The sequence below is a fragment of the Sapajus apella genome, unplaced genomic scaffold (genome assembly GCF_009761245.1).
Source record: "Sapajus apella isolate SASKATOON/1434 unplaced genomic scaffold, GSC_monkey_1.0 scaffold36, whole genome shotgun sequence".
In the NCBI taxonomy this organism is placed as follows: Eukaryota; Metazoa; Chordata; class Mammalia; order Primates; family Cebidae; genus Sapajus; species Sapajus apella.
The window spans coordinates 21,049,794-21,076,475 of record NW_022436976.1 but is presented as its reverse complement, the minus strand read 5'-3'; the positions used below and the strand labels follow the sequence as shown (position 1 = coordinate 21,076,475).

At 45.7% G+C, this 26,682-nt stretch overlaps 2 protein-coding genes across 4 annotated transcripts in view; one reads left to right on the top strand and one right to left on the bottom strand.

The window, feature by feature from the left end:
* RAVER2 (ribonucleoprotein, PTB binding 2) overlaps positions 1-2,856 on the top strand; it is a 116,038-nt gene extending 113,182 nt beyond the window's left edge. For 2 of the 3 annotated variants that reach the window (XM_032296741.1, XM_032296740.1), the window contains exon 12: positions 591-2,856. In XM_032296741.1, coding sequence (XP_032152632.1) covers positions 591-737 — 147 coding nt within the window. In that variant the 3' untranslated portion in view covers positions 738-2,856. The remainder of the gene's footprint in view (positions 1-590) is intronic. The other variant, XM_032296742.1, reaches the window with a different exon arrangement.
* JAK1 (Janus kinase 1) overlaps positions 2,853-26,682 on the bottom strand; it is a 136,531-nt gene continuing 112,701 nt past the window's right edge. Inside the window, exons 11-25 of the mRNA XM_032296739.1 lie at positions 25,465-25,651; positions 21,348-21,454; positions 18,062-18,205; positions 17,189-17,276; positions 16,065-16,192; positions 15,329-15,464; positions 13,440-13,591; positions 10,889-11,039; positions 10,683-10,777; positions 9,010-9,202; positions 8,179-8,303; positions 7,639-7,811; positions 5,766-5,883; positions 5,072-5,182; positions 2,853-4,345 (exon numbers count right to left, since the gene is read on the bottom strand). Coding sequence (XP_032152630.1) covers positions 4,250-4,345; positions 5,072-5,182; positions 5,766-5,883; positions 7,639-7,811; positions 8,179-8,303; positions 9,010-9,202; positions 10,683-10,777; positions 10,889-11,039; positions 13,440-13,591; positions 15,329-15,464; positions 16,065-16,192; positions 17,189-17,276; positions 18,062-18,205; positions 21,348-21,454; positions 25,465-25,651 — 2,004 coding nt within the window. The 3' untranslated portion in view covers positions 2,853-4,249. The remainder of the gene's footprint in view (positions 4,346-5,071; positions 5,183-5,765; positions 5,884-7,638; positions 7,812-8,178; positions 8,304-9,009; positions 9,203-10,682; positions 10,778-10,888; positions 11,040-13,439; positions 13,592-15,328; positions 15,465-16,064; positions 16,193-17,188; positions 17,277-18,061; positions 18,206-21,347; positions 21,455-25,464; positions 25,652-26,682) is intronic.

Genomic DNA, 26,682 nt, shown 5'->3' with positions numbered 1-26,682 from the left:
ATCTGGCCCACTTTCAGGTCAGAATCTCTGGGATGGTGCCTGAAAATCTGTATTTTAATATGCTTACCAAGCGATTGCTATGGAGACCAAAGTTCTGAGTTCCCATTGCCCTCTAGGATGTATCATGTTGTTTTCCTTGATGTCATTTGTCAGTTTCTACACCTATTTGATTTATTCCCTCACCAGTCCTCTTGTCAGCAGGCAGACTTAACATCTAATTTAATATGCAGCTTGATTTCTTAGCCACTCCTTCAGAGGAATACTGACATTTGGTGTTGATACTGATTCCGCGGGTTTAACTAGCTGTGGTCAGCAAAAGCAACTACGTGCAGTGCTCTAATTTTTTCTTTTCCCAAAATGTTGGGGTTGGGAGTAAAGGCACTGAGACTGGTTTGTGTCTTGCACAAATTCTAAAGGTGATACTGATACAGAAATTTTAAAATCTTATTTAACAAAAGGGTTTGTGTATTTTTTGATAGTTTTGGCATTTATTGTGTATTTACCAACTCAAAGTAGAATGCTTATAAATATTTTTAATGAATAAGCCAACTTTAGATTTTAAAACTAGCTGCAATTTTATTTTCCCATAGGTGTCATCTTTAAGAAATGAAAAGCGAGGCTCATCATATCTCATCTCTGCCCCAGAAGGTGGTTCAGTGGAATGTGTTGACCAGCATTCTCAGGGCACAGGAGCATATTACATGGAAACTTACTTAAAAAAGAAACGAGTGTACTGAATTAAGCTCTTTCCTTGTAACCCCCTAAGGTTCTCTGCAGTATCTCTGCTGTTCATCGCTGCCTTAACTTCATTCAGACTAGCCATATCCTTTAAATACGGGTTTATAATTTCCCAGAAGGAACTGTGTTGTGCAGCAGGCAGAAATGCCAAATAAAAAATAGCAATAAGAAGAGACATCAATTGAGGACATTTTCCACTAGAGTCAGATGCATCTTAATCAGTGTGCTAACTTATAATCCATTGGAGAAACTAACAATGTTCCAAATATTCCTTGTTTTAGGACTGGGAATAGTTTTGACACCATATATAAAAGTTTGAAGCAATAAATGGGAAACAGTGATGTTTCCTGAGCCTTAGAAGAATGAGTTTCTTATAAGCCAATGTGCATTTCAATTGACCTTCCCTAGAAGTAATTGCATTTATAGATTTTTAGGACTTTTCCTAGAACTACAAGGGTGCAAGTACCAAATGTACTGATGGTAATATTGTAAAGACACGCTACATGCACACTAAGTTATGCCCACGCCAGCCATGCAAAATTAAACCCAGTAAGAAAGTGACAGTGATGTCCAAGGTATCTACTACTACAGATGCTTTAAGATGTTGTTTGTTTACCGTCTCTACCTTCTGTGAAAAATACAAGGTATTTTAAGTAAAGTGGCTTTGGTGATCTAATAAAGAGGTTGGTAAACTATACCCTGGGGCCACATTTGGCCTACCACATGCTTTTATGTTGCCTGCAAGCTAAGACTAATGTTTACATTTTTAAATGGAGGAAAAAAAAATTATGACATGAAATTTATATGAAATTCAGATTTCAGTGTCCATAAATACAATTTTATTGGGACATTGCCATGCTCATTCATTTATGTGTTGCCTGTGGCACTCTTAGGCTACAGTGGCAGAACTTCAACAGAGACCATATGGCCTGAATTTTGACTATCTGGCTATTTAGAGAAAGTTTCTTGATCCCTGATCTAATAGCACTAATTCTAATAGCAACTATTCCTTTTAATTCACTTAAAGACAGACCTTTAGTCTTTGAGACAGACTTGTAAGTGGAAAGGAACATGGGTTTCTGTGCCTCATTTCATAGCATAGACTAGTGATGGATCTAATGAATGGGGCCTATTTTGATCACTAAATGCCCTATTTCCACAGTATAGTAAAGCAGTCTGTATTGCACTTTCTGATGGAGTTTTAAGAAGTCACAGTATTTATAACCATTTGAGCTAATAAGCTATACCTCACTCTGCTTTCTCTCTCTTTGATAGTGTGCTAGGGTAAAAAATCATTTAACCCAATTTACTTGTGAAAGTAGTTTTATCTTTATGGAATATGACTTTTGACATCACCATTTCTTGAAGACCTTGATATTAAATGCATGAGAAACCTTTTACCATCTAGAAATTTCTAAGTTTGTTCATTGTTATAAGAGTGTAATTGATGATAGGGAATTTGGGATCTGAATCCTAGGATTTTTGAAATAAGATAAATATCTTGTCACTTTGGGAACTTGTTTTTAACTATGATGTGGATATCCTGTTTTAATTATGAAGTCTAGAACTGGTACATATGTTGAATGCATTGTAAAGAATTTCACTTGGTCTAACTTATTGCATCTACTGGCTTCTGTTGGAAAATGACAAAGTTTAAGGTAATAGAATTCTAAGTATATACTACCTATAAATAACTGATAAAAATTAAGTATCACTCAGTTATATAGCAGATGACTAATGAGTTTTTCATGCCCTCCGCTTCTTCCCATTTTCCTGTTGCACTCAGCCTCTTCAGTGTGTAGTCACACCTCCACTATAGTGCAAACAAGAAAGGAAAGATGGTGGATTTTGCATCAGAACTGCAAAGTGAAAGGAAGAGGCTGAAAGAACTAAAACAAAGGTGTGTGGATTATGGAACAGTAGATATGCCATCCATACTGGCCTGCACCCTGTTATCACTGGGCACAACAGTGCAGAGAACTCAAAGTGGTAATAGTAGTAAGGACCATAACCCACCCCCTCCTCAACTCTATATTGCTTGTTATTTTTCTATGTAAGCAAATTGTTTGAAATGCTTTGAAAATGAAATCTTAATATTAAAAGGCACATGCATGTAAAGTCTTTAGTATATTTATTTGTATAAAGAGTAAACAAAGTGCATATAGAGTGGCCACAGGTTTGACACAGATAGAGACCTTGGTGATGTAGGCTACCGAACAAATTTAAATGGCAAGTTTATGGCTGCCATTGAATCAATCCTGAATTGTTTTGGGCTCAACAGGTGAAAAGTAACATCAAACAAATATTAGACAGCATAACAAAAAGATTTTCAGGCTCTTGGTCATAAAGAGCTTAATGAGTCTTTATGTCAAAATGAACATTGATCTTTAAGTCACAGTGAATCAGTGACTAAACATTTTTGATTACCCAGCTACCTCCAAGCAAACTGAAAACTGCTTTTAGTGGATCTTGAAGTCCATAGCCTCTAGTCCGGGTCTTTTCTTTCAAGTGTTGCACCATAGGGTGATGATGGTAAAAACAGGGATCAACCCTTGTAGGTAGGTGGTAAGTATGGAAACACTCTCAGAACAGTGCAGCGTATGTGTATCTGACTGGTTGCATACAGCATTCAAAAGCAATGCTGGAATAGCTTACCCCAAAGTGGTAGTTATAAAAGGATACATTGACGTTTCTTAAAAGCATGTGTAATAGCATCTGGCCTCTGGGAATGAGTTCTGATTCAAGGTATACTGCTTAGGAAAGCATTGGCACAGGCTTATTTATTTCTCGAATTAACATGCAGCAAATTATCTATTCCACAGCTGTCCCCGTGTAGAACAAGTTCTCTCAAAAATGGGTACTAGTTGTCACCCAAGGGAACAGGAGCTAAGCCACTGGAGAAACAACTCAAAAGTTTAAGTCCTACTGGTGAGAGAATACAATATCAATCATTTTTGTACAGAAACAATATATACTACGTGGTATCTAATATTTTAAGAGTGCATGTCTAGAACTGTATAGATATTGAAATTTGAGGGCTAAGTCCATCAATCTTTATTTATAATTAATTAATTAATTAATTAATGTGCCAGAAAAACATTTCAGATCAGCTGGCAGCAGGGAAAAGCAATCATCTTGAGACATTATTTTGGTCATCTGTCTCTTCTTGCTTTCAAAAATCCCATTTTTGGTATACAGTTGTGATGGTGAACTAGCCAGACGAAATGGTGGTATATTCTTTGCACAAGGAGGAGTGCTTAAGTGCTTTCACATATTTTGGTTATCATTATGTGTCACTAAGTTACTGGTACCAAATTTAAAGAGGAAGTCCTTACACACATTAAGCACCACAGTGTGCCTTATACGTGTATATGTACTCAAGTATGAGTTAAGTGACTTTTGGACAGAACACAAACCTCCTTCTTCTTTACAAAGTTTTAAAAAATGGCTTGGGTATTTGTTGGGGGAGGAGGACTTGATAATTGTGGAATTTAAATGTTATTCATGCTTCTTATTTTAAAAGTGCTTCAAATCCTTCAATAAGGCTCTGAAAGCTTGTCCGATTGGATGGCTGGAATTCCCAACATTTCCTCATAAGATGATAAACCTGTAAAAAGAACAGTAAAAATGTTAGATTTGGGAACTTTAAAAAATATATAGAAACCAAGAGTAAGAAAATAATTTTGGAAATCTAAGTGACTTTTCCTTAAAGTCTAGAGAAACAAGAGTATTTGGATATTTTAAAAACACAGAAAATGGGATACAACTAGTTCATAAATAGTATTTTAACATTTGAGAAGCTCAAATGTTGACTGACTGCAATAAAATCCAGGTTATTCCTATAAACCAGTTAGAGGCTGAAGCTGCGTTCAGACTTGAATTTTCCAGACTGGCTGCCTCACTGACTCACACTGTTGAGTGTGTCTTACAGTCTCTAGAGTTTAGTATTAAAGGTTCAATTCACTTAGAAAACTGAATACATGTTATAAATGCTACTAATAAGTGGGATAAACTTACTTACACACAAAAAATGCAATTATATGTATCTGTCACACTAAGGCTACACCAAAATCTACTCCTTTGGAGCAAGCAAGTGGATAAAGAGGGGCTGGCTTTTGGAGGAAATTCTTGCTCTGAACCTAACTAGTGGCTATCATCTAGCCCCAAAGGTGATTTCTCAAATATCTTATGTAAAATTCAGCTTCAAAAAACTATTTCACAGGACTTCACTGCATCATTTCCTCACTGTCTCCTCTACCCATTGCTGGATAACTCAAGCTGTGAAAACATAATAGAAATGGAGTGTTATTACTGTGACATGGCCCATAGATACCTCATCTGGACAGTTAGGTGGACACGGCAAGCGTTTTCCTTCTTTTAATGTATTCACAAGTCTTGTGACTGTCATCTGGCCATGGGTTGGGCCTATCATTTTCAGGAACAACTATACAAAATAAAACCAAACCAAATGTTTAACTTTGCACATAATTACATAAATGTTAAATAGATTAAGGTGAAATTTCTATAATAAACTGGAAACTTAAGTAGCAATAAAAGCCTTTTCTCCTTAGTAACTTTAAATAAAATCCAAAATCCTTATTAGCTCTCAATGATCTGCCTCTAACCAATGTCTTAGACTCTACCAGCCACTCCTTATGCTGGTCAAGGAATCTGTTTCCAAGAAAATGATCTGATTTAGGAATGAAGGGGCACAGACAAGACTGGTCCCTACCCAATGCTACCCCACTTAACTTGCTCATTCTCCCATAAAACTGTACTTTATCTCCACACAGATAAAATCCTTAAGAGTCAAGGTCATCCTATAAAACTCTGGGCTTGTTGTGAAAGCAACACTTGAGAGCCACAAATAACTTGTCAAGTAGCAAACGCAACTTAAGTGAGAAAGTGACACTTTCCATTATAAATACATTGATTGGATCCCATTTAAAAATAAAAGTTATCAAGCAGAAGGATGGACACATTTTAAATGGGTCCTGGATTCAAATGAAGAGAAAAGTAGGACTTACGGCCATGGGACTAGAATCTGAATCACAGTAAGTCAGCAGCTCATGCAGAGTGACTCCAAAAGACCAGACATCAGAGGCAATATAAAATTTAGATTGCATTAAACATTCTGGAGCATACCTTGAAAGGAAGCAGAACATGAAACTTCATTTCCTGGGAGGTACATTCCTACCGACATTATAGGGTAATTGAAAAATCACCTCTTTGGTTTTTCTTGAATTTAATCTGAGTTTGTATTACATGTTTTACCTGTATCATGTATATGCTGCTATGGTGCACATCTGACCTATAGAACAGTATCCTTTACAGGCTCTTGGTAGCACACATCTGCCCTAAAATAACACAAGTCTGTGCTCTTCATTTCACTGAGCACATGTTCTCAGGGTACAGGAGGAGGTGCCCATGTGATGATAAGACCCAGCTCTGATTTGCCTGCAGGCTCAAAATGAGACAGCAGTGGCCTCATTGCCCAATGTGGTGTCACTGCCTAATCCTCTTCTAGCATTACCTATTTTGCTGAATGACACCCACTTGCCCAAGCCAAAAATGAAGGCACTCCACTGCACCCAATCTCCTTAAATACTCCTTGAACCTACTCACTTCTCTCAAATCCTACTGTCACTATCCCAGTCACTGTCCTAGTTCATGCTGTCACTGGCTCTGACCTCAGCTGTTGAAGCAACCAAATCAGATTCCCTGGCTCCAATCTTGTTCCCTTCATTCCATTCCATCTTTTTAGGGGAGGGATAACATTGGGAGAAATGCATGATGTAGGTGACGGGGGATGGAGGCAGCAAACCACCATGGCATGTGTGTACCTATGCAACAACCCTGCAAGTTCTGCACATGTACCCCAGAACTTAAAGCATAATAAAAACAACAACGAAGTCTCCATCCTTAAACCCTCCCGCAGCATCCCATTGCTCTTGAGATGAAGTCCCAGCTCCATGACTCAGCGTCCTCCTGGGAACCTTGTATTGCATGATCCAACCTTGCCGAGTTTCAGTTTCTGGGAAATCTGCTCTTGTCTCGTTCTTAGTCACGCATGCTGTCTTGCAACCATCTGTCTAAAGCCACGTGAATTTTTCAGGTTTCATCTAAATATGACCTTCCAAAAAAACCAAACCCGAACCCTTCTGTATGTTTACTGCTCCATGCCACTGGCTGCCTAACCTGTTAAACTCTAAACTCGGCTTACTTGTTCACTGTATCTCCAGTACCGGGCACAAAGCAGGACCCTGATGCATTTTCTTAAAACGAATAAGTTTAGGCCCCATTAAGTGGGAGAGATTTATGTCTGTGTCCATGTCAGATGTACCTCAGGAAGTGTGAATTGGTTATGTGGCAGGGCGGAGTATAGACATAAGCAGCCTCTCCCCTGGACTGTTCCCTGCTGAGACATGATCGTAGCCAGTGTGTGGCCCTCTAACCTGCGGGACTCTGGTGACTCATGAGCGACAGGTCTCCCATAGGTTTTGCTCTGCTCTGTCCAGCAGTCCCCTGAATCTGCAATGCCCACTCTGTCCTGCAGGGATGTGTTTAAGAAAGGAACCAGATCCACTCCACCTGCCCACAGTTTTAAGAACTACGTCAGATGAATGCCCTCTCCTGGGGAGCTGGTGGTTAGATTTCTCTCATTCCTTGGAAGACAGCGTGATATGAAGCTCAGGCATTTATATAGGCTGCTTTCAATGAAACAGCCTGAAAGATGTGTTTCTTAAAGGTAAATATCAATCAATTCCAAATGTTCTAAACCTTCTCTAACCTTGACTCAGTCCAGAGGAATGACAGACATTAATATAGCCAGAAATGGCCTACCAAAACAGTGTAAGCTCTATGAAGCACTGATAAAAGCTAGTGGTTTGACTCAGTTACCAAAACACAGGGCTGTCCCGGTCGTCCTTGACTGTGTAATACTCCTTATCGGTTTCAATTGCTTTGGTTAAACCAAAGTCTCCAATTTTCACTTGGTGTTCACTCTCAACAAGGACATTTCTTGCTGCTAAGTCCCGGTGAACATATTGCCGAGAACCCAAATAGTCCATCCCCTGGGGGAGAGAAGTAAAGGTCAAACACACTGCTAAAGTCACTTTTGATTGTACTGTCTATCACTGCATCAGAAAAAACAGAAACGTCATCTCATTCATATATCCCTGACACTTTTTTTTGGTTCTGACTTTCATGCAAGAACACTAAGACCAAATTGATTCAAAAAATACACACTAAAACAACCATACTTAAATCCATTTACTTTCTTAGTAGAGGCTAACTTTTCATCCCAATAATGCAGAGAAAAACAAACTTAGTATAATTATTATAAACTTTCCCACTCGGAGTCAAATTACAAACCAATTACCCAGGACAGAGTGCCTGATGTCTTAACCTGTAATATGCTGTCTTTATTTATTTTTTTACCTTACAAATCTGAACGGCATATTTTAGCTGCTGTTTGAGGTTAATTTTGTTCTTATTCTTTGGAAGATATTCCTTAAGGCTTCCCGAAGGCAGAAATTCCATGATGAGCTTAATACCATTTCCACCTGTTTACAAAAAAAAACACCCATCAGTCTGAGGCTGCCAAATGAGGGAACCGTGGGAGAGGAAAGGACACAGGATCTGAGACAGAGGCCCTGATGTGATATTAGCTTCACCCCCTCATCACAGGCAACTTACCTGACCTCTTATGCTTCAGCATCCTCAGCAGTGAATGGAGACTACACTAATGTACCTACCTCACAGGCATAAGCACTCATGAGATAACAGTGCTTTGTAACCCATAGGCAAATGATCATTTTCAAAAATTACCATCAGTTTACTGCCAATTTCACTACCATGTGTAGATGCTGGCTTGCAAATAAGACATAATTATTAGTAAATATTACTTGCCACCTTCATTTAGACAACTAGAAAATTAAACACCCTGGCTAGTACTGGATCAGAATAGGGAAGCAGGTGGAGGCAGGGGTGGGTATCAGTTTCATAAGGCGTAAGTGTAAGCAACATGGAGAGACAGTGCTGGAAACAGCCCCTGGCTGGGAGGGGGACTGGGTGGCCTCCTCAAGAGCCCTGCAGCTGCTGAGGGATTTGACAATACATATGACTTGGAAACCTTGAGAGTGTATGGGAACCACCAGCTGGCATGTCAGATGGCCCAGAGAAGGCCACGGGCTGCCTGTTCTGTACTGGCCTTTTTGACCCTAGACAGTCACGAACTTCTTAAACCAGACCCCACCTTGCACAACATACCGTCTTCCGTGCAGATTCCTTTGTACTTCACAATATTCTCATGATAGAGGTTCCTTAAGATTTCGATTTCCTTTTTCAGATCAGCTATGTGGTTACCTCCACTCTCAGGCTTCAGAGATTTGACAGCCACCTGCTCCCCTGTATTGTCCCCTTCGGGGTCATACCTGCAAAGCTCAACCTTCCCAAAGTGGCCCTGGAGGGAAAGATGCATGTGTTGTTATCAGAGAAGCCCCGGCCTAGGCCACAGAACACACTCGGAGAAGTCTTGCTCCTCACAGCCGTTCCCCTGAGGGCCAGGGGTTCTCGCTGTCTGACCTTGCAGGCAGAAGCCTCTCACCTGGACTGTACCTGCTCACTACAGCCCCCTTGCTCTCTTGGCCTCACAAACTGTCCCCTCAGTTACTGAGCTGAGATAAGGAAAGTAGCAGGTGACAATGAACCAACTCACCAATCCCAGTTTCCATGAACATGTAACCCACAGGAAATGAAGGTTATTTCTGGGCCTGTAGGACAACTGTGCTATTCTCGGAAAGCCCTGGGCTCATGTTACAGGAAAGGCCCCACAGTGTGGCTGAAAAGAGCAAGTGCATGAAGGAGTCTTCAGAAGACAGGAGATCAGGTCCCAGTCAAGCCACGTGACAGCGACAGTGGTGGCCAAGTCCCCAAATCTGAGCTGGCTCCTGATGCACTCACTGTATACAGAAACTGGCCTCCTTGGGGACAGTGTGAGGAACTAAAGATGCCATGCTTGTGACAATGCCTGGCACAGAGGCTGGCACACAGCAGATCCTGGAGATGTATCAAGTCTGTTTCATTAACCAGACTACAGAAAATCTGTATAAAGACACAAATCTCAGTAGCTTCTCTAGTCACAATTAACTGTTTGGAAACTCCCATTTAAGGTCCAAAGAAAAGCTGCTATTTTATTTTGGGATTCTGTGCATTAAACCTATCCCTCATTTAAAGAGCCTTATAGGGCTGCATGTGGTGGCTTATGCCTGTAATTCCAGCACTTTGAGAGGCCTCCTTGCTTGAGGCCAGGAGTTTGAAAGCAATGTGAGCAACATAGTAAGACCCCATTTCTACAATAAAAAATATTAGCCAGCATAGGGGAGTGCGCCTGTAGTCCCAGCTCCTCAGGAGGCTGAAGCAGGAAGACTGCTTGAGCTTGGAAGTTGAGGCTACAGTGAGCTATGATCGCACCGCTGCACTCCAGCCTGGGATACACAGCAACAGCCTGGGACACACCCTGTCTCTTGCAGAGGGGAAGAAAAAAAAGAGAGAGCTTACAGGATATATATGCCAAGGAAAGTCAGAAGCAGGGATTTTCCTATTCCACCATATCTATACCTACTCCCCCAACTGTCTCTCTTTCCATTCTCTTCTGTCCTGTAGAGAAAAGTCAAGTCTCTCAAGGGAGCTTCCCAGAGTCCTGTGTGCATATGCAGTCACGCGTGCCGGCAAAGACATGCATTCCGTCACTGCCCTTGTGTCACTTGGAGAAAAACACAATCCCTCGTGATGAAAGTGGCCCCCAAATGCAGTAGAGTGCTTTCTCTCATGGACCTGGCCCCAAAATGAGAAAGAATGGAGAGCAGCCGTATGTGCGGAAAGAGGCACTGTGGAGGGCGGAGGGCTCTGCTCTCAGCAGCAAGAAGCAGGGTGTAACTTACCTCTCCCAAGTCACGGATCCTCTTTAGGAAGCGCTTTTCAAAATGTGTGGGGTCCACTTCGGTTGCTGGTTTTTTTTCTGAAACAATATCTGGATCTAACAGAAGAGAAAAGAAAATAGAGTGAAAGTCAGGCGACTGCCAGGGATTGCCACCCAAGCTCTTGTTTCTACCTGAGCTGGGTTAAAACAACACATGGCAGGTCTTACTCTGCTCTTCAAGCTTATTAATGTCTCTCATGATGGCTCGAAAGAAGGGCCTCTGATTGGGGTCGTAGTTCATGCAGCGGGTCATGAGGTCAGCCAGCTCCTTACACGATGGTGTCACCGGCCTACACCGGCTTTCATAGAATCTCTCTTTCTGTAAACGAGAGGGGTGCATGGAAGAAACCAAAGGAACTACTTACAAACTTCTCAGCCCCAGGTCAGAAGGAATTGCCAATTCCTCATTCGATTCTCAGCATCTCCACTTAACAGGCAGGTTTCATAAACGTGTGTTTCTGTTGCCTTATTCTTGCATGGGGAAATCAGAGTCCTAATACTAAATCATCCAAATTCAAGGAGACTGAGAAGTATAGCCCAATCCCAAAAAGCTTCATTCCAGTAAAGGCATGCAACCTTTCTGGAATACAATTGGGCAACATATACAAAAATCTTCAGATTCTTCAAATCCTTTGATGTATTAATTTCAATGACTGAATGACTCAGAAATAAATCAGATATGAACAAATATTTATGTATAAGAATGTTCCCTGCAGAATTAGACAGAACACTGGAAATTTGAAAACTCCAATGCCAAATATAAAATCAGTCAAATAAACAATTAACTCTTGCATTAAATTTGTAAAAATTATGATTTAATCTCACAAGAGAAAGAACTGGCAATATTAAATTTAAAAACTCAGAATTATAACTCTATCTAGCATGGTCCCAATTTTGTTTAAAAAAGAAAGATACAAACAGGCTGGAAGACAAAATGCCAAAGTGTTAACAATGGTCAGGGATGACAAGAATGCAGTGATTGCTGTTTTCTTTAATAGTTTCATTTTTAAATTTTCTTCAACTGTTTATTACTTTGAAATTTAGAAACAAAGAACTTATGCTACTTTTGGAATATGAAACCACTGCATTCCAGTTTCGACTCCGTAGCTGGACTCCAAGGGTACTAAGTTCCTCTCTGGTTCCCGTGGGCCCTGGGGTGGGGTGGGGTGGGCAGGCTCCAGAGGACAGGGAGGAGGGAGAACTGGAATTAAGAAGCTGAGAGCTGCCCTTGTCCCTGCATCAGTGCAACCTGCAGAAATGCCATCTAACCCAAGGGGACTTAGGTGGAAAGAGACCCCTATCCCCTATTTTATTAAAAACACAGGTCCTTCCTTACACCACCCTGTATGCTGTTCAGAGACAGGAACGCAGCACGTGCTCAACAAATACTGACTGATGACAAATAGCATGTTGTTTCATTTCCAAGGAAGTTAAAAATAAAAATGAGTTTCCCAAAAGCCTACGCTGAAAATTGCAAATAGTAGATCTGTAGATCTGATAGCTTCCCTGTGGGGTTGAGATCCTTCCCAAGTCCTGCACCATCTTTAATTGGCAAGTTGTAAAGGTTCTACCTCTTCAGTATTTCCCACCCTGCACTCTGGACTCCCACTGCCATTTCCGGATGTGCCTCAGGGCCCTGTTTCCCTCTGGGTCTCTCCTTAGTCTGTCCATCCCAGCTACTGCACCCAGAAGAACATCCCACGGCCAACCTCCAAGCCTCTCCCTCCTCCACCCAAATCCTTCCTTGTCCCATGCCACCCTCAGTAAACTGCAGGCTCTGCAGCCTGGAATCAGGGCGTTTAAAAATGAACCCAAATGGCCTTTCCCACCTGATCACTGTTACTCCTTTCCCTTTCCCCACTCCAGACACTCAAGGCCAGGCACACCAAACTACCCGGACTCCCTGCACAGCACTGGCACCAGGCTCTCACAGCTGGAAGTGATGCCTGCCCCTCTAAATACACGGAGCACATTCCAATGACAGTGACTGAGATGAAGGGAGAGTGGTCTTTCATTGTGATTTTTACTACTTTATCCCTTTGGAGTTAGAGTCTTCACTTTTCCCACAGGTAGATTTGGAAGAGAGGTCCACAGCTCACCTGTTCTGCATTCTAGCTGAAGAACCTAGGTAAATGGGGCTACCTGAGTCTCAGTTACCTTATCTGTCAAATGAGGGTAATGACACTGCCCTACCTAATTTGCAGGGCTCTTGGGGTGACACTTTCAGGTATTCTTTCTGGAATTCTTACCACTGTTATTTTGGCCTAACTCCCTACAATACGCTAAGGCCCTCAAGGAAAGGCAAGGCCTGTGTCTGTTTTACTGTGAAACACCAGCTTTTCCCTAGCTTGATGCCTGACACGATAGGATTTCAATACATATTTGTGTGTTAATTTTGCTAACAGCCACTTAAAATCTCAGATAAATAATACCATAACATCTGTTGAGCTTGTATTGTGTGCCTGTCACCCTATATGCATTATTTAATTTTCACAACAGCCCTACAAAGTAGTTATTGTTTATCCTCATTATACAGATGATGAAACTGAGGCTCACGGAAGTTGTTACATTTGTGAGGTCACACAGCCAGTAAGCCTGTGAAGAGATTCAAACCCATTCCTGTCTCTTCTCACAGTGCCAGGCTTCCGACAACTCCTGGGAAGCCCACAGGTGCCTGAGAGCCCTCACTTGCCTCATGTCTGGGAAACAACCTGCTCACCTCAATCAGAGTCTTGTCTTTCAAGGGGATCTCGCCATTGTAGCAGATTTCCCAGAGTGTGGTTCCAAAGCTCCACTTGTCAGCAGCCACACTCAGATTCTTGGAGTCCTCCACACACTCGGGAGCAATCCATGGGATTCGTTCAATGCACTCTGGAAGACAACAGACACATTGACGGAACAGTTTCTGGGATCTCCTGGGAATTCAATTACTGTAACTGCAGCAAGAACAGTGAGCCAAAGAAGGAACACTGTGCCCGAACCTGGCCCATGGCCACATGAGCCCCATGGTGGGGCTCTGCAGGTGCACAGCCCTCCAAGCCTTGCCCAGCACTTCTGATACATTAGTCTGGGCCAGGGCCAGAGATGGGTCCCTGCCTCCAAGCTCCCCAGGAGGGTCGTGTAGAGCCAGGCTTCTGAAGCCCCGGCCTCAGGATCAGCAAAACATCCCAGGGTGGGGGCCATCACCCAGGGCAGGTGGACAAGGGCTTAAGAGAAGGCAGGGGAGGAGAACGGGGTGACACACGCAGAGGCAGGCCCAGCCACCCACACCTACCCTGCACCATCATGCTGCAATGCGGTCTTGGTTTTATGTTGGTTTTCTTTCATTTGAGGATGAACAAGGGAAGAAAAGATAGCTCTTGCGGATCCTTTTCTCCTGGCTGGCTCTGCAGCTGCTGTTTCCAGCTTCTCAGCAAGGCCAGAGCCAGCCACCTAAGCAGAGCCCCAGCCACGTCCACTGGAAGCAGCCCTCAGCAAGCCAGGTGGCCTCCACAGAGGGGGGATCCTGGGGCGAACCTTTAAGACTGGGCCCGTCTGACCTTCCCAGCCTCCTCATGCCCGTCCTTCCTGGCACGGGCACATACAGATGGCATCCTAGGAGGGTGTGCCTGCAGTCACCTGCTGTAGCCACTGACCTGCCAGGCCCAGATGAAATCCCACTGCCTCCCTCAATCACTCTGCCCCCAAGCTAGATGATGTCTCTCTCCTCCAAACCCCAAAAGCATTTTACTAGCAACCCCTTTGGAGTCCCCAGGCTTTTCTGCTTGTTCCAGAGACATCTGTTGGTGTCTCAGGCCACTGCTGAGGATAGCACCCATGACAGATTTAGGGTGTAACAGTCTCACGACTTTGGGTGATGAAGTGATGATCAACATCAAACAGGCACTGAAGGAAGCTTCCCATTCCCCTTCCAAGGTGTACATGATTAGGATCTCATCTGAAGGGCTTATTTTTCATCCTGGTTCAGTTCCAGCTTCTTTGATTACATTATGCTCAAAACTTAAAATGCTGAGTTGGTCAGAACTCAGTGCTGAAGACAGTGGTGGTCCTGGGCACAGTGCAAGGCCGCAAGGCTACGAGGCAGGCTTGGGCTTTCTGGTGCTGGTGTCAATGTCTCAGCTCCCAGGTCTTTCCTCTGGAGCTTACAACCCACCATACTCAACTCAACAGCATTCAAGACCACAGCAGTCACTCCAACAAAGGGGATCAGGTGCTGCCATAACTGCTCACTAACTATAGTGGATTTCCAAAGGAACACGGGAAGACCCAGGAGGCCTACCTCCCCGCCTGACATCTCTCTGATCACCCCTCAGGCCCCATGGTCTCCTCTGTGCTACCCCAGCACCTTGAACATAGCTCCTTCGCTGCTAGGACCAGACAGGCCTTGGATGAACGGTCTGTTTCACCTGCTGCTTCTATACAGTGACCACCCCTCCCATCAGCTCCATAGCACACCCTCCCCAGGGACCTTCAGGCACAGAGCAGGAATACTACACACCTGTTTGCTGACTGTGCTCTCTAAAAGGAGACCAACCCCCAGCCCAGCCCCTCTCTCTGCTGGCTTGCCCCTGATGGGGTGGAGCCAGGGGGAGGAGAGGGGAGACACACCTTGTCTAGACAGCACCGTGATGGGGATGCCAGGGTCACTGAGCTTGATGAATGGGCCAAACTCACTGTCGATGCCCTCACGGGCCAGGAGGAGGTTTTTAGTGCACACATTTCCATGAACCAGGTCTTTATCCTCCTGCAGAATAAAAAGGGCAAGTTTAGCCAATTTGCTAAATGCACTCCATTTCCAACCCTGGTACCTCGGGTCACCTCTTCCTTACCCCCAGCTACAGCCACACCCGGACAGCCTGGCCCTGCTGCCAATCATCTGTGTGACTTAAGCATATCACAGGTGCCCCTCGGCTCCAGCTCCCTCATCGATGAATGAAGCTAATAGTGGGGCACATCTCGTCGGGCTTCCTGAGTATTACATGAATCTGTGAAACACCTGAACAGCTGACCTATAGTGAGCACTCAACACATGTCAGCTACTACAGATGCTGGCAGTTCACTCATTCACTCAACAAGCACTGCACCGCTTTCCGCCTTTCCATACATACACTGCAGTATGCAGGTTGGTCCTCTGACGTGCTAACATTTCCCTCTCAACAGAACTCACGTGAGCACAGGGAATGGCCCCAAAAGACCGTCCTAAGCACCAGGCACACCTGTGTTCAACCACAGAGCCCTGGACTCATGAAACCCAAGGACAGGCCACTCCAGCTGCTTGGCTAGCACCCCTCCCAGGACACTCTGGTTTCTGGCGGGATCAATACAGACATTAGGACATTCTTACCAAGTAACTCAGGGCACTGGCCAGCTGTTTGGCCACTTTGAATTTCCATGGTGTGGTAAGGACGTCGCTTTTCCGGTGCATGAAGAGATCCAGAGGCCCCCCTTCCACAAACTCTTCCACCATGATATCTATAGACACAAAAAGAGTCATGTCTGGAACCTGCTCTGTGTGGGACAGTCCTCTCCTTCCTCCCTTTACAACAGCCCTCCTCAGTGGACAGTACTCAGCCTCAGACTATGGATATCCTTGGGAGGTGCAGGGGCTTCAGAGCTGGAAAGGCCAAGTTGAACCCCAAGCTCTTCTAAACGGGTGGCGCTGAGCAAGTGACACTTCTCTGAGCCTCAATTCCCTCATCTGTAATAATCGATGATGCCTAAATGTGACAAGGCATGGAAAGCCTTGGTGGAGGGCCCGACACAGAGAACAAGGTCTCTGGGAACAGCTGCCACCACGGCTGCTGTTCTTACCATGCACCGAGACGTAGAGGTCCAGCCGCTCACATGGCAAAACTTCCCTCTCAATGGGACTCCCGTGTAAGTACACGGAACAGCTACATTATCAGATCTCACGGGGAATAAGTCACTTGGGGTTAAAAAAAAAAAAAACAAAAAAAACTGCTCTTCTTCCAAACTTATATGTCAGGAACTCAGAGGCCAAGGTCACCCATACATCCCAGTGTGCCACAGCTGCCCAAGGGCCCACCAGCTCAGCAACTTGGCAACCAAGAGAGAGCCAAGCCTGACTGCAGTTAAAATGATGGCCAGTCCATTCAAGGGGCCAGCATCTTGCTGCTCAGGGGGTGCGCTCACCTCGCTCACCTGCCCAGAGGTTCTCGGGGCCATGACCTCATCTCAGTCACGTCAGCCTCCCGAGTCTAGCACAGTGTAGGGTTCTTGCCAGCATTGGCAAGAAAACATTACAGAAATGAATGAAAAGCAATCCGTTTTAGTTCCATCTCCACTACTAACTTAAGCAAATGACCTGCTCAGTCTCTCAGTCTCCTTAACTGCAAAAAGAAAGGCAAGAAGCCTGGGTAACATGAGGGTGGGAAGCACCCCCAATGTCTGCACAGCACCAGGCTCCCCAGCCAGGCCTCCCTCCCCTTCAAAAGACAACACACTTACTCTCCACGTCTCGGACACAGACGCCATAGAGGTACACGATGTGTTTGTGAGAGACCTGTCTCATCATGCTGGCTGCCTCGAAGAAGGCCTGTGGAAGAGCAGGACAAAGGAATGTCTCAGGCCAGCCTTCAGGGGAGTGCTCTCCAGAAGCCTCTGTTGAGGGGAAAGCCAGTGGGCCCAGAAAAGCACACCACTGTCGCCACCCCAGGCCCTTAACATCAATCCCCTGGCCTTGGCTGTCCAGAGGCACTGCCAAGCCTTGTTCTCTGGGCCAACCTGGCAGGGATATGAGACGTATTTAGAAAACCTAACAGAATGCAGAGCAGGGCTGGTGGGAGAAGCTAAGAATTTTCCCACCAGATACTCATGACCACCTCTCTCCCTTCCTTTCAGCTCTGGGAAATACCAATTAGCATTATGCTGGAACAAAGGGGAAACAAAGGCAGCCGAACACTGCTCAAGATTTGACTTTGTCACTCTAAGAGTCTGTGGGATCTTGGGTGAGTCCTTTTACTCCTCTGGGCTTTAATTTTCCAGACTACAATAAGAGCCATGGACTGTATCAGGAACTTTGAGACCATTTGGCCAGAGTCCTGGGGCTCCACAGCATGGCCACGTGGACCTGTACTTAGGAAAGGCTGGGGGTGGGGGTAGAAGGGAGGGCACAGGCCGAGTGTAAGGAGCTGCTCAACCCACTTCCCTTACTCTACACACAGGGTCCTCTAAGATCACATGTGGAGAAAATTCTGAGTAAAAGGCAAGTTTGAAAACCACTGGGCCAAAAGAAGGGTAAGAGTTCTTCCCAACCCATCGTGATCCACTGACCCCAGAAACGGGAGAGGGGAGGGGAGGAGTTCAGAGGAAGATACTTGCCAGGGAAATATCCCTGTGGCTGGGGTCTAAAACTTTGAGGATCACTTTTATCTTCTTTTCTTCAGAAGTTCCTTCGTCATCCTTGTAATCCATCAGGGTCCCAGAGTAGATGTGTGTTCTCGTGCCTCTCCCAAGATGCTCGCCCTGAGGAAGGAAGTGGAAGGCTGGGTGACCTCTCTGTGCCCTGCAGTGATGCAGAGCCTGGGAACGGGTCCTCAGTGGGAACATGGACTATCAATGGGATGGGGCAAAGGCAAGAGGGCTCTCTGCCCCAGGTCATGGTCCCCAGCGCCTTGTCCCTGTCAGGCCTCCAGAGGAAACAACAAGCTATTTGGCCAAACACAGCAGTGACATTTCCTGGGTCCCAGGAGACAATCCTCCTACTCCCTAAACGGCTCCTTGCTTTCTACCTCCAGGAACAGCCTTTGGCCAAAACATAGTCCTAACCTGTCATGACACTGCAAACAGGGCCATCAACAGCCAGCCACATGGTACCCACCCCAGGCCTCCAGAGAAGACTCAGAGAGGAGCCCCCAGAGGGCTCCTCCACTCACAGGCTGTGCTACCCCGTGAAGAGGCTTGTAAATCCTGGCTCTACTACCCGCTGGCCATGTGACATGGGGGCCTTCCTTTGCCATGTTAATAATTTCTGCCCACTTTCTGCAAATGGAGGTAAAAATGGTACTAACTTCATAGGGCCGTGATAAGAATCAAACCAGGAAATAGGTACGGAGGCTCCTGGTACAGACTCGGGCACAGTGGGTGGAAACCCATCTGGTGGGCACATGTGTTGTCTGAAGCCCTCTAGCACAGATAGGCACAATTTCTCACACTGGAACCATCTGTTTCCCATCCATCTATCCAGTGTGTATGTGCTTATGTGTGTGCATGCATGCTATGATTTCAAGTTACTCATGCAAAGTGCACCTGCATTTGCCCTGGCAACCTCACAGAGGAGATGATAATGTGAAGATGAAGGCAGAGACTGGGGGGATGTGTGCTCAATTTCCTGACATGTGAAAGGGAGCAATACCCCTGGATGGGTGGCAGGAGGACTGAATGAGATGATCTGTGCAAAGCCCTGGCCATACCATGATCTATTTCTGAGGACCCTTCCAGTTTTCAGTAACTCTGATTTTAAAATTCTTAATATTTGGAAATCAAAATGTGATTCACCAAACTTAGGCACTGTCAAGTTGTTAACATTAGTCTCACAAAACTTGTAAACTGAAGGTCAATTAAATTATTTGAGGACCCCCTGGAAATGCACAAAATGGACTGTGGCTGATGCCTAGGGAATCGGTCTTCTCCCCCATAGGAACATGCACAATTGTTAATCAGGTATATTAATTTGCACAAATGCCACCATTTGTCATCTGTCAGAGCTGAATGGCAATGCATCTGCCCTGTCCACTGTATCCCGGCAAGGTCTTTGGCTATTCATTAAAGCTGCATCTGTCATGACGTGATCCATCAAGGTTATGGGAAGCTGTATTCCCAGAACATCCCATAAAAGCCATATGCTTTCAGAATAATTGCTCTTCCAGTGGCCACGTCATGACACCACACTGTCAGGATTCTACAGGGACTACAAAGGCCCATATGGCCCACTTCAGCCTCCTCCAATGCCGTTTCCTCCATTTCACCTAGCTACTTGCAGCTCATCCTCCAGGATGAGACCTTGCTTCCCTCCCCCCAACACACAGGGACTCGCTCTATCACCCATGCTGGAATGCAGTAGCATAATCAGAGCTCACTGCAACCTCAAACTCCTGGCCTCACGCAATCCTTCCAACTCAGCCTCCCAGGTAGCTGGGACTACAGCTGCACACCACTACACACAGCTAATTTTTTTCATTTTTATTTTGAGTAGAGATGTGATCTCATTCTGTTGCCCTGGCTGGTCTTGAACTCCTAGGCTCAAACGATCTTCCTGCCTCAGCCTCTCAAAGTGCTGGGATTACAGGTGTGAACCACTGTGCCTGGTGTGGGACTCTGCTTTGATGCCATTTTCCCCAGGAAGCCATTTCTGTCCTCTCAAGATTAGGACCACATCCTGCTGTATTCCTTTACCTTGGAACTTGTCCCTTGCTAATGTGATTACCTCCTCAGAATGGACAGGAGCCTGCTGAGGCAGCAGTCATGCCTGGCATGTGTAATGCTTGATTGCTGTTGGCTAAGTGGAAGGCAGGGAGGATGGTGGTTACCTGCTCACAGGCTCAAAGAGAGGGAAAGCAGGCAGGCCCCAAGAACTGTATCAACTTTGACACAGAAAAGAAGCTATGAAACTGTGGCTCTGGTGACTGTAATCTGAGGACACAGCTCTGACACCACGGGAGGGATAGAGAACAGTAAGGATAGGCCTTTGGTGAAGAAATACACCATGATAGAAGTGAGGTGGTTTAGCTGTGCATTTCCACTCCCTCAAGCCCTACACAACAATTTCAGGGAGTCACTGAAAAAGATAAAGTAACAAACCCCCTCGGGCCACCCTCCCCGGGTTCCTTTATAGCGGACAGCCTCTATGCCACCCTCCAACACCTCCAAGGCCCCGCCATCTCCCCAGTCAGTGAGTGGCCCCGTGCTTCTCTCCAAGCCTGCCAGGGGCCTGCCGCACCATCTCCCTGACACCCCCGCAACACATGGCTCTAAGCAATGGGGCTGGGGAGAGGCAGCAGAACAGAAAGTGGGCTTTCCCTGGGCCTCACACCACCAGACACAGCCCCCAGCCCCTGGAGAGATGCTGGGCCCCCTCAGCCTGTAGATTCTGGGCAAAAAGGCCTCTAAAGGCTGGGATCTGTTTCTCAAGACAGTTCTCCTTCGGCCCTAGACTGTGCATGTCCTCCTGTCTCCGCCCCGTGGTCTCTGCTGCCCCAGCTCTGCTCCTTCTGAAAGCATCATCAGAAGGTACAGTACTGGGCATTGGAAGTGTTCCGTCACACAGCCTGCTGCGGGCAGCGCGGGGTGAAGCCATGCTCCCCTGCGGAGAGCCACCTCCTGCCTGCCACCCCCTCAGCACTCCCTCACCACAGAGGGTCCCTGCAGTTCTAGGGAATCCCACAAAGCCTGGCGAAGCCACTTCCCTCAAAACATGTCTCTGAGGAGCACCAGCAAGGGCAAGGAGAATAGAGGTACTGGTTGTATGGCTTTTGCCATCAAAGAAAAGTCTCCCTGTTCTTTTTCTACTAAGATTTCCCCAAACACAGCCTTTCTTCCTCTAGATTCCCAGGCTGTTCCACTGGGAGGCAGGACCACAGCTGGCCCACACCCTGCAGCCATGACTCACCTGCACCAGATCCTTCTTGAGGATCCGATCAAAACTCAGCTGGCTCATGGGGTAGACGGGCTGCCACTCCTGGGCTTTCTTAGTAGCCACCAGCAGGTTGGAGATTTCTGTGGAAGAGATTGGAGGAGTCTCAGCACAGCACCCAAGATCCGAGCTTCCAGATAGTCCACGTCGCTGAGCCGGGGTCAGGACCCATGTGTGAGCACTTCCTGCTTCAGTCATTCAACAAATGCTTATTGAATAAGCACATGGCTCCTACCCTCCAGGAGCTCACAGGGTAATGATGGAGCCAAAACTTCCAAATAATCCACCAATTAATTAGCTACAATTTGTTCAGCTCCTCTAAAGGACAGGGGCATGGTGCTCCAAGGTTGGCATGGCAAGATCTGTTCTGGTAAGAAAGGTCAGAAGCAGTTTTCCTAATAAAATTAAAATTTAAAATGTAAGAATGGAAACTGCAGGAAGTCAGAGACTGTGTCTAATTTTCTGTTCCACCTCCACAGCCTGGTACAGAGTAGGCACTCTATTATTATTTGTTAAACGTGTGAATCAATGACTGGCGTCTGTCTAAAGGATGACAGCTGTGGAAGGAAGCAGCAGCAGTACCCAGCCCAGGGCATGACAGGAACCAGAGGAGGAGGTGAACAAACACTGGTTTTGAGCCAGAAGATCAGGGCAGGTGACCCAGAATGAGGGCCCTGTCTGAGGCTCCTGGTCCCAGCAGTGCCTGACACAGAGGAGGCGCTTACTAAATGCTCCCTAAATGTGCAGGTTTTAAGTAGACCATCCCCCAGATTCTACCGATTCAAACAGCAAACCCAACACATTACAAAATCCGCCACGCCAGGAAATCTATAACCCACAGAAATCACCTTTCCCACCATGGAGCCACGGCAAGCAACAATAGGATAGTGGGGCAAGAAGAGACCTTCCAGATTCCGACTAGCAGGGAAAGTATTCCGCGAATCCCTGAAAACTTGTATGTATTTATCAATTTTTTAATTAACTGAAGCAGGACTATGAGGAAAATGACAACAAACATGCATTTTCCTTTACTTCCTCTTTCCTGAACTAGAAGACAATAACGAGTGAGGGGAGAAAACGGAGCCATTCAAGTCCTGGTTCCTGGTTTCTAAGAGAAGGAAGTTCCTGAAAGAACATCTGTAAGAACAGCCAGGCACAAACCATGGAGGCCACCACACATGCCACTGGGAGGCAGTGGCTGCTGAGTGCTGGGTCCCTGCACAGGGCCACATGACTCCACCACAGTCTCCAATCTTTGCTGTCCCTCAGGGCAGGGCATTCTTTTCCTATCTAATTTTTTAAGCTCACATATTCTGACTGTTTTCTCTGTGCCAGCTACTGCTCCATGAGCATCATACACATTAACTCCTTTGTCCTTATGACAATCCCATGGAATACACAGTATTCTTATCCCCATTTTATGTATGAGAAAACAGATTTGGCAATATTAAGTAACTGGCCCAAGGCCAGGCAGTTCGTCATCTTAGGACTCACACTGAAGTCAGAGATGGCTCTAGTCGCTACCCTTCCCACAACATACCTGGCTCTAACTGGGAGAACAAATGTGGGTGCCAGAAACAGAGCTCAGGGAGAGGCTCCCCTTATTCTCATATCCCAGGCCCTCCTTTTTCCAGAGGCTGCTCCCTCCATACCATTTTCCTGACTCCACCCTGTTACCTGGGGAAAATCCAATCCAGAGGCAACTCAGGCTGCCTTGAGGGAGAAAAGGCATCAAGAAGGGGCCCTGTGGCTGGTTTCCATAAGCAAGAGGCCAGGCAGCAGAGCCACACGGGAAATGAGAGAGGAGGATGGAACCAAAGCCATTTGGAGACTATTATTTGCATGGACACTTGCATGGATACTTCAGCAAACATGGCACCAGAGTCAACAATGTGAATGGGGAAAGCCCCAGTACCTCCATGAAGGTGTTTCCTCACTACAAAAATGGGGGCAACAGCATGACCTGGGCTGGAGGCTGGGAGTCGAAGAGGGATCACTGGACTTAGAGTCAGACAATGTGAGTTCAAATCCGTACTCATTCTTTAAGTGATCTTGGGCATGTATAATTGAGATAACAACATATTCTGGGTTATTTTGAGGACTAAATGACTTAAAACATGAAAGATCTCCAAACAATGCCTGGCAAATTATAAGCATTACTCACATGCTAGCAGCCATTCCTACTCATTATTGCTACTATTTTTATACCTACTACCGATGCTACTAGGTACATGCCCTTGAGCAAGTCACTTAACATCTCTTAAGTCTCAATTTCATCACCTTTGTAATATCTACAAAAAGCTACTGTGTAGATGAAATAAATAAAGTGGGCACACAAACTGCCAGGGCCACAGGAGGCACCCATCACCCAGCAGCTCCTGGTACCTGGTTCACTTGACAGGCATGATTCACGCAGATTCTGTGCTGGGCACTATCCTCCCCATGAGCCCACACAGAGTGGTGAGTGAGACTCAGGTCCTGTCTTAAGAGTTCACAGTCAGATGGGAAAGGCAACAGGAAACACATTCAGCACTGAGTTTCAGGAGTCTCAACTGGGGTTCAAGTGCATTGCTGTGAATAAATAGGGCTGTTGGGCTTTAAGGTTTGAACTCACTCTGAGGTCTCACAGCCAAGTGGCAGATGTGTTTTTACCTCTGCGGAAAATCTTCCAGCATGAAAACAAAGGCTGCAGTTATTCTCTGAGCCTGGCAGGAAACCCTATCTGATCAAAAACACAAGTCCTTCCTCTTTCACAAAGTCAGTGATGAGCCCCTTGCTGAGACCAAAAAGTGATTCGAACATCAAGAACCCAGGTCCCTTTCTTTCCTGGTGCTGCTTCCTCTGCCCACCCCTGGTGGTGTGAGGATTCATGGACACATTCCCTTAGAAGAACAAGATCTGTTTCAGATAAAGACTCCTCAGAAGCTCTTCCTCTGACACTCACGGGGCTTCAGCGGCAATCGCACCACTCCTTCCTTGAGGCCTTCCTCCTTCTAAGGGAAGAACCTGATGCATGCAGGGCAGCATCTTGACGTGAGGAACGGCAAATAACCAGTTCTCAAGAGCTAGGGCACTCAGGTTAGACCTGCTCAAACCCCTCTGACATTGACCTTTGATGAGACCCACTTAGCTCTTCTGGGCCTCAATTTTCTCACCTCTAAAATGAGACAGTTGACTGTATGACCTCTAGGTGTCCTTCTAGCCCTCACATTCTAAGAGACAAATCTACCTGCAGAACATCAGTGACACTGCTCATGAGGCTTAAAAAGGAGCAGCTGAGTGGCTCACCCCTTGGATCCATTTTATGGCCTGATCTTCCCTGGCCCCTATGGCCTGCAGGATAAAGACTCAGCTCCATGGCACAGCACCCAAGGGCCCCACACCCTAAGCTTAGCCTCAGCTGCCCCTCCCTTCCACCTTCATGGCAGCCCCTGCCTGTGCCTCTGTTTGCACGTGCCAGGATGCCCTGACCACACTGGCAACCTCCCACTTATCCTCCCACACTCAGCTCAAGAGCTGCCTCCTCCACGCAGCCTCCTGTGCCATGGAACTCAGGGATTTTGATCATCCCTTTCTGTTTGACTCCAGGGTATGATTTCTACATGCTGGTTAAAACGCCCATCACAAACTGCAGTGACCTCATTTACCTGTAACATCTGCATTAGACTAGAACCCCCCAGAAAGCAGGGACTGAGCCTTATGCTTTCTGATTCTTTGCATCTAATACAGTTCTTGGCCCACAAAAGATGTGCCAGGAATATCTCTCAGATAAATAAACCAGTGACAGGCGACCTCTCAAGGCATCTTATCTTAAGGAAGAAAGATGTGATTTTCTGCTTACTAATGCCGAGCATGCCTCTTTCAGCAGCCTAATGAGATGCTGAGAAAGGTATATGCTTCTTCTATAGAAAATGCTCACACTCAAGGGATTGGATGTGAGTTGGGCACAGAACTGTCATAAAACTCAATGAAAAACACCTAGAAACTGTGGGAAGGGACCACTCTGGTTAAGCCAGACATCGTGTTTTGGTCAGTCTGGGTCTCAGCGCATCACTGATGGGATACAGCCTGGCTCTGCCACAGGGAGACAAACCTCGGGGCTTGGGCTGGCAGCAGCGTTTCAGCATGAAGCTGATATTATCCGTGCGCAGGATCTGTTTCTTGAGGTGGCTCATGAGGTCTCCCAAGCTGGGGAAGCTGCGGTCCGAACCATGCAGGCTGTAGCGGCCCTTGTGCACCTCGATCTGAAAGTTCTTGAACTGCTTCTGGGCACCATGCACCTGCCATTCAGGAAATGACCAGAAATTACATCTTTAAAATGGGGTCAGGCATGGGTATGGAAGACAGTAACATTAAGGGAAGCTGCATGAAGAGTATAGAGAATTTTTGCACCATCTCTGTGACATTTCTGTGAGTCTCAAGTTATTCAAAGATACTATCAATAAATAAACCAACCAACAACTAAATAATAAAACAAGGTCAAGGAGAAGGCACTGATAAAAGGGAGTTCATATTACAGCAGACACAGCAGCTGTTTCTACAAAAGCATTATTTGGTTTTTTACCTGGAAGATAAGGTTCATAAAAATAACCTCACAGGATTGTTGCTACAATTATATAACATGGTGTGCTGAAAAACTTAGTAAGCACTTTCTAAAGTCCAGCAAATATTATGCATCAGGTAATAATCATGATGGCCAAATTTATCAAGTATCACTCTCACACTAAGCCCTTCTGGGCCATGTGTCTACTAGAGAAGAACCACATTGGGAGGTGGTGTTCAGTGTCTGATCCAGGTCTGGGACACTGTGGTGCCACAGATAGGAGGTATAAGCAGTTTTTCCTCATGGGCTCTTTTTGTACAAACTAAACTATTTTAATGATAAAGAATGAGGGCCAGAAAGACATACTTAAGGTGTAAACCAGGACATGATATTCAAAATCTGTTACTTCATCTGCACAATGGGATAATATCACCTATGTAACAAGGCTTAAGCAAGCACAAGTAGGTATGATGCTTAGCACAGGGTCTGGTGGGCCACAGTGAGTGGTGGGAGTAATCATCTCTGCTGTGTTTTCCAGGTGATGTGACATGAGGTAGGCCATATTACACAGTCACGGACACTCTTGGTACTGCACAGTCCAATTTCACTTCAGGAGGAGGCTGGGCTGTCTCATGCACCCCTCTGTCGTAAACATATTAAGCCTTCCTCCAATGACTGATGAATAGAAGGCAAACATCCCAGGAAGGCAATGAGCCCAACCAGCTCTGAGCCATGGAGCCCCGAGGCTCAGCTGTTCAGGAAGAGCCT